Below are 7,853 nucleotides of genomic sequence, written 5' to 3' on the forward strand. Positions count from 1 at the left end.
TGGAAATTTTAATGGTTGGTACTTTGTGTCTGCTAGATCATCAGAATTTCTTAAATTTATTGTCACTCCACAGTACCCTGCTGCTTCTACAAAAGCTTAAAAGCTTGAAATTTCTATCTGGGCTGGGGTAGAGTCCCAGGGAAAAAGTTACCTCTCAAGTCTCTCCTTAGAGACTTATCAGTGAGGAGGAAGCATTACAAAGAAAGCTACAACATGATGTCAGTGAAAAAAAAATGGTGGGTTGCTAGAATTAAAATGTGAATCTGACCCCTCCATACCTAAGATTGCCTCTGAAAAATGGTCCTGCTTTGGTCACAGTAGTTTCTAGCCCTGGCTTCAAGTTAGAAGCTTTTTTTTCCCCTGTCTGTCATGGGGCTTGAACTCTGGGCCTGGCACTGTCCCTCAGCTCTTCAATTCAAGCCTTGGCCCACAGCACCATTTCCGGTTTTCTGATGGTTTATTGGAGATAAAAAGTCTCACAGCCCAGGCTGGCTTTGAACTGCAATCCTCAGATCTTAGCCTCATGAGTAGTTATGATTACAGGAGTGAGCCACAGGCACCTGGCTTTTTTTTTTTTTTAAGGCAGTCCTCCACTTAAAGATATTTATTTAATTGGTCTGGGAGGAGCACTGTCCCTACCTCCCCCCCTTTTTTTGCCTTGGATAATTTCAAAGATAGCTAGGGTTCAACTGTGGAACCTCCAATATATTTGTTTTCCAGTCATGGAGCTTGGTCTGGGCACTGTCCCTTAGCTTTTCTGCTCAAGGCTAGTGCTCTACCACTTTGATCTACAGCTCCATTTCTGGTTTTCTTGTAATTAATTGGAAATAAGAGTCTCATGGACTTTCCTGCCTAAGCTGGCTTCAAACTATAATCCTCAGATCTCAGTCTCAGTAGCTAGGATTACAGGTGTGAGCCACCACAGCCTAGTTTGAACACTATTTGTCACCTTCATTATTTCAGTGAACCCAGGTAATAGCTCTGGGAGGAAAACAGTATCAGGGAAATTAAGTTGGCTTCTCTAAATCCCAAAGCATGTGAGACCTGAGTCCAAGTCAGCAGGACCCCACTGTCCAGGCAAGTAGTGACAATAGTTTGTCACCCAAGTGGATTCGGTTATCTAATTATGTTAAATAATTAGATTAATAGAGTGATCAGATAATCTAATTAGCTAAGATTGCCCCCCCCCCTTAAAAGAGACAAGACTGTCGGGTGCTGGTGGCTCACGCCTGTAATCCTAGCTACTCAGGAGGCTGAGATCTGAGGATCGCGGTTCAAAGCCAGCCCAGGCAGGAGAGACCTTGAGACTCCTATCACCAATAAACCACCAGAAAACCAGAAGTGGCGCTGTAGCTCAAGTGGTAGAGCGCTCGCCTTGAGCTGAAGAGCTGAGGGACAGCTCCCAGGCCCAGAGGTCAAGCCCCACGACCGACAAAAAAAAAAAAGAGAGACAAGACTGTTTTACAGCTTCCTCCCACTAAAAACATTCTGCTCTTAGGCCCTTGTAGCTAAGGAGCAGGAAAAGGTTTCCAGGAACAGACTTCGAGCAGAGAGGGCTGAGTTGAGGCGGCTGAAGGTGGAAAGGAAGAGAAGGGAGCAAGAAGAGGTAAGAAAGCTACAGCAGGAGCAGATGGAGAGAGCAGAGAAGATGAAAGAGGAGCTGGAGCTGGAGCAGCAGAAACGAGCAGAAGAGATCCGGTAAGTCTGTTAAGCAGCAGACTGGAAAAGGCTGGGGACTGATCTCCCTCCAGGGCTTATTCACCTTCCCCAGGGGAATCTATGAACAGCCTAGACCAGAGATAAGACCCACTCCAGACCTGGGAAGATACTCAAGATAGTTGCTGATAGGTCATCTAGGAAAGGCTTTGAGATTCAGAACAACAAACATTCTTAGATGTTCTGCAGCGGTCTGCTTTGCTTTAGGTCCTTCCACAGGTTTTGACTCTAATCTCTACAACCTTGAGGCAGGAGTTTCAAATTCTGTTTTGTAATGGAAAGTGAAGCTCTGAGAATTTGAGGGGAGCTGTGTACTGGAACTCTTAGGTTTATGGTTCTGACCTCCCAGTATTTCAATCCTGGCTTCCACTGGAAAAACCTTTTATGATGAGCAGCTGGATGCTGGCCTGGAAGCTACTGAAGCCCTCCTGGGGAGCACTCACACTACCTGTAGGCTTGTCTAGGGCTTTTTGTCATTTCCCGGCCTCTTTTTTTCTCAGCCTGCAGAAACAGAGACTGGAAGAAGCACAGAAGCAGCAGCAGGAAGAGGAGAGAAAGCAATGGCTCCAGTTGCAAGCGGCCCAGGAGAGGGCCCGGCAACAGCAAGAGGAGTTTCGGAGGAAGCTGCAAGAAATGCAACAAAAAAAGCAGCAGGAGCAAGCTGAGAAGGCTGGTAAGGGATTCTTCGGAGTTCTTCGTGTGCACCTTGTCTGAGGCAGAAATATTTAACTGTGGGTGTACATTTGTATCTATCCTAGGCATTCGTGAATGAAGCACTCTAAATGTATAAGCTGATTTTTTTTTCAAAGTGATTATTACATGTGACTATGGTGAATTGCTGTAACCTAAAATAGGAAGAAAAAGAACTTGTGGTAATGACTCTAGGGTCCCACTGCCAACTCAGTAATCCCTTTTCCCTTTTAGCTCAGCTGTTGCCTCCTAAATTCTTACTCCTGAATGGCTTCAGGACACCTTCAGGGACTGAAAATCCCCTACAGAGGATCTGGCAACCTGTGATAAAGCAGAATTTCTGAGTCCCTGGGAACCACACATTTCCAAAGTGGCCCATTAACACACCCTCTAATCACACTCCCCTTTCTATTCTGTAGCGGCAGAGAAGCAGAGGCAGAAGGAATTGGAAATGCAGTTAGCAGACGAACAGAAACATCTGATGGAAATGGCTGAAGAGGAACGCCTGGAATACCAGTTGCGGAAACAGGAAGCAGAAGAGAAGGCTCTGCTAGAGGCTGAGGAGAGAAGGCAAAAGGAAGAGGAAGCAAAGCTGGCTCTGGAGGAAGTGATGAAACAAGCTCAGGAGAAAGCCAGGTACTGGATATTAGGCAAAGGTACCCATGAGGGGGTGGGGGAAGCGTTTGTTCAGAACCTCAAAAGAAAAGGAGACCTCCCAAAGAAAGTAATGCTAAGGGAAGTGTTGACCCTGATTTTGAACCCACTGTCTTCCTCAATACTTAAGTAGGAGTGTCCTGAGAGGTGGCTCACACCTATTTATTTAATCCTAGTTACTCAGGAGGCTGAGATGAGGATCAAATTTTGAAGCCAGCCCAGGAACAGAAGGCCCTGAGACTCTTATCTCCAATAAAACACTGAACTGCTATGCGTGAAGTTGTGGCTCAAGCAGTATAGTGCTAGCCTTAAGCAAAAAAGCTCAGGGAGTGTCTAGGCCCTGAGTCCTAACCAAAGTACAGGAACGCCATGAACAAACACACACAGCAAAGGACTGAACCATATTCAACTTCATTTCAGAATCCAAGGATTAAAACAATGCTAACTGACTTGGTTTCATCTTCACTGTGTGATAACCAGCCCAGGTACTTTTCTGGGCTTGAACTCAAAGCCAGAGTGCTGTCCCTTAAAGTTTTTTGCTCAAGGTTGGCCCTTGACCACTTGAGCCATAGCTCTATTTACAGATTTTGACTAGTTGGAGATAAGACTTTCCTGCCCAGTCTATCTTTGAATCAAAATGCTCAGGTCTCAGATTCCTGAGTAGCTACGATTAAACGATGAGCCACCAGAGCCCAGCTCAGCACAGGTACTCTTATAGTACCAGTTTAACAATTGTAAATTATGTCTTCCTTTTTGCTTTTCTAAGAAGATGCTCAGGATACCCTAAACTTTATATAGTTACTAAACATGCAGAATATTATCTAAAACCCAGCCCATCAGATGATTATTCAGATGCAAAGCTCTACCAACTTACAAGATTTCTAGGGTACTTATTCTTGCACCTGGGGGGGGCGGGGTTGTCTCCTTAGGCAAAAAGCTGCTTTGGAGAAACAATTTCATTTCAACCGAGAACTCCATAAGGAAGCCAGTGGCTTGAAGTGGACACAAAACATTTCCAGACCATGGGTTTATTCTTATTTCCAGTTCCTACAAATACCCAAGCCATAAGGCTACAAGAAAACTAAAAAGTAAGTTGAGAGGTAGTCTCTCTCTCTCTCTCTCTCTCTCACACACAAAATTTTTCATAAAAAATTTCCATCCTGAGCCTGATTAGTTGTCTCACCTGGCTTTTCTAAATCCACATCAGACTTTCTCCTCTGGAACTTCTATTCCCACTCTTACACACAACACACTCTGTTTTACCCAACTGCTCTTCACCTATTTAAAATCTATGTTCTAGCCCTACAGTTTCAGAGTTAGTGGATAAAATTACCCAGATTCCGTAATTTCAATTTGAAACTGAAAATTTTATGACATTCAACCTATTTCATTCCAGTTAATGTATTTGAAAGAGTTCCAGGTATATGGAAATTATGAAAATTCGGAATTAGCTGATGCATATAGAAATTCTTTAAGCCTAACCCCACAACCATTAAATGTCTTTGTAATCACATGACAAATGTTCACTTGAGCAAAAGGAAAATGTTGAAAGGGATGAAATTGATCAAGATGCACTGTATTCATAAAACTTCTTTGTTAAATGGCAGCTTTTTGGTACTAAAGATAATAAAAAATTGGGGGGGGATGGGCTGGGAATGTGGCTTAGTGGTAGAGTGCTTGCCTAGCATGCATGAAGTCTTGGGTTCGATTTCTCAGTACCACATAACAGAAAAAGCCAGGAGTGGCGCTGTGCCTCAAGTGGTAAGAGTGCTAAACTTGGACAAAAGAAACTCTGGGACAGTGTCCAGGCCCTGAGTTCAAACCCCAGGACTTGGGGGTGGGGGGGGAAGTGAGAAAGAAAAATTGGAGAGGGGAGCAAAAAGAAATGTTTTGTGAGGTAATTCTTTCACAGCCTAGAAGCATACAGTCTAGAGCACCACAGTCACATAAGATATACATAACATGTAACTATTAAAGGTATTCAAGGGGCTGGGAAGTTGGCTCAGTGGTAGAGCGCTTGCCTTGCATGCCTGAGGCCCTGGGTTCGATTCCTCAGCACCACATAAGAAAAAAGAAAAAAGCCGGAAGTGGTGCTGTAGCTCAAGTGGTAGAGTGCTAGCCTTGAGCTGAAGAGCTGAGGGACAGTGCCCAGGCCCAGAGTTCAGGCCCCACGACCGGACCCAAAAAATAAAATAAAATAAAGGCATTCAATCTTTCAAAGCAGCTACGCTTCAAGTGCTATTATATCAGACAGCACTAATATAGAATATTTCCACATCACAAAAGTTCTAACAGGATTAATTTTGAGCCCTGAGAATTTTTTGCTCCTTTGCCTTGAAGACACTCACAAATTTTATTTAAAAACCACACCATCAAGCAGGGCACTGGTGGCTCACACCTGTAATCCTAGCTACTCAGGAGGCTGAGATCTGAGGATCAGGGTTCAAAAGCCAGCCTGGGCAGGAAAGTCCATGAGTCTCATCTCCGATAAACCACTTAGAAAACCATAAGTGGCCCTGTGGCTCAAGTGGTAGAGCACTTGCCTTGAGCTGAAGAGCTGAGAGACAGCACCCAGGCCCAGAGTTCAAGCTCCACGACATTAAAAAAAAAAAAAAAATCACACCATCAAGCAAATAAGTCTTTCCACAAATTTTTATTGGTCCTACTTGACCATATATAGAAAAACAGTATTAGGTAATTCCCTCCAATTTCTCACTAATGCTCATTTGATTTCCTTAGAAATTACACCTCTAAACCTTAATTTGGATTCAATGTTGTTGATGGATTTGCTTAGACTCAATGTTTTAACTCAGTATGGTATATAAAGCAAGAACAATGCATGGGTAATAAATTCAAATTGTTATTTGAGCTTTTTTTTTTAACTTACTGATTCCACATGCATATTTATTCAAATTATTCAATAGTACTTAAGCAGATAAGAGCATCTCAACTAATTCAACCAAGAACAGAAGAATAACCACTAAAGGAAAACATCCAGGTAGAGAAAATTAGCATTATGGACCTTAATTTCTCCCGTTTATAAACGTAGGAAGTTGTAGTCAAGCACCAGATAGACAAGCTACTTCCAATGTGATATTCTTCGAAATGTGATGTTCTATTAGATTTTTGCTTTGAAGTGTCCATTTTATCAGATAAGCACATTTTTAAGTTAGCCATAGCAGAACATAACAATTTAGAAGAATTCAAAAAACTAAACAAAATTACTTCTTACTAAGCTCCATCTAAATGCTAAGAAGCCTTCAGACATTTAGAAAGGTAAACAAAATTAAAATCTTAAAACTACCTATTAGCCAGGCACTGGTGGCTCACGCCTGTAATCCTACTCAGGGGGCAGAGATCAGGAAAGTCTATGAAACTCTTATCTCCAGTAAACCACCAGCAAACCTGAAGTGGCGCTGTAGCTCAAGTGGTACAGTGCTAGCCTTGAGCTAAAGAGCTAAGGGACAGTGCTAGGCCCAGAGTTTAAGCCCCATGACCAGCAAAAAAAACCTACATAATATTCACTTATTCTGGATAAGTGAGCTAGCCAGATTTGTTCAATATTGGCTAAAATATGCACTTTGCCGGGCACCAGTGGCTCACGCCTGTAGTTCTAGCTACTCAGGGGGCTAAAATCTAAGGATCGAGGTTCAAAGCCAATCCATTAAGACTTTTATCTCCAATTAACTTTTAAAAAAAGCTGAAATGAAAACTGGTCAAGTGGTAGAGCACTAGCCTTGAGCACAAATCTGAGACAGTGCCCAAGCCCAGCATAAAAAAAAGAGCCAACTCATGAAGATTTTCTAAAACTGAACCTTATTCCCAGGCACTGTTAATAATTATGATAAATGTCAAATTACAGTCTCAAAGCTTTAATTTACATAATTCAAATTATTTCTTTCATGTGGAGTCAAATGTAGTCTATAAGATCAAACCAATCTACTTTTTTTCAACAAGTAGCTTGAGATGGATACTTAAATTGTTAACAGTTAGATTGTACTTGCTCTCAAGTATTTGGAGGCATTCTACCTGAGATTAACAGTGGAAATAGGATTGAATATATACAGAAATATGCTGAATTTTGTGATTCACTAGAGTTAAGAGGAAAAATTTAACACTCTAGAAGAAATAAAAGTTATTTGTATTTCATGTAAAGTTTAACAATTTGCAACGTAACTAAAAGGAAAATATGAAGAAATTTACTAGCTAGGTACAGGTGGCTCATGCCTATAATCCTAACTACTAGGGAGGCTGAGATCTGAGGATCACAGTTCAAAGCCAGGAAAATTCATGACATTCCTATCTCCAATTAACCCCCAGAAAACCAGAAATGGGGCTGTGGCTCAAGTGGTAGAGCACTCGACTTGAGCTGAAGATTTTAGGGACAGTGCCCAGGCCCCACAAGACCCACAACTGGTTTAAAAAAATAAATATACCGAATCCTAACTAAGCAGACATTTTGTAAACTGTTAAACTGAAATTATCACCATAAACCAACTGAGAATTTTTTGGCATGCCCATTTATTCAATTGAATTGGGTAGCTATCATTATATGCACCATACAGGAATGTCAATTTTTTAAAAAGCAAAACATTGAATATTTTCAAAGATACTATGGTCTTAGTTAAATCTTTGATTCAGAAGGCACTTCAGTAACTTTCAGTGAAAGTTATTAACATCATCACTATACAGTACTGAAGAAATACTTGTACCGTATGCAAATGATTTCCAGTACCATGCAAGAAAACCTTTAGTTTTCTTCTTCTATACATTTAAAATAAAATGAGCACTAG

General features: G+C 41.7%; 1 protein-coding gene across 1 annotated transcript in view; it reads left to right on the top strand.

The window, feature by feature from the left end:
• The window catches only part of Kiaa2012 (KIAA2012 ortholog), a 111,579-nt gene extending 107,924 nt beyond the window's left edge, over positions 1–3,655 (top strand). The window contains exons 21-24 of the mRNA XM_013015155.1: positions 1,499–1,698; positions 2,217–2,389; positions 2,826–3,062; positions 3,645–3,655. Of these exons, the coding sequence (XP_012870609.1) occupies positions 1,499–1,698; positions 2,217–2,389; positions 2,826–3,062; positions 3,645–3,655 (621 nt within the window). The remainder of the gene's footprint in view (positions 1–1,498; positions 1,699–2,216; positions 2,390–2,825; positions 3,063–3,644) is intronic.
• Positions 3,656–7,853: the final 4,198 nt, after the last annotated feature.

Source organism: Dipodomys ordii, unplaced genomic scaffold (genome assembly GCF_000151885.1).
Source record: "Dipodomys ordii isolate 6190 unplaced genomic scaffold, Dord_2.0 Scaffold1, whole genome shotgun sequence".
NCBI lineage: Eukaryota > Metazoa > Chordata > Mammalia > Rodentia > Heteromyidae > Dipodomys > Dipodomys ordii.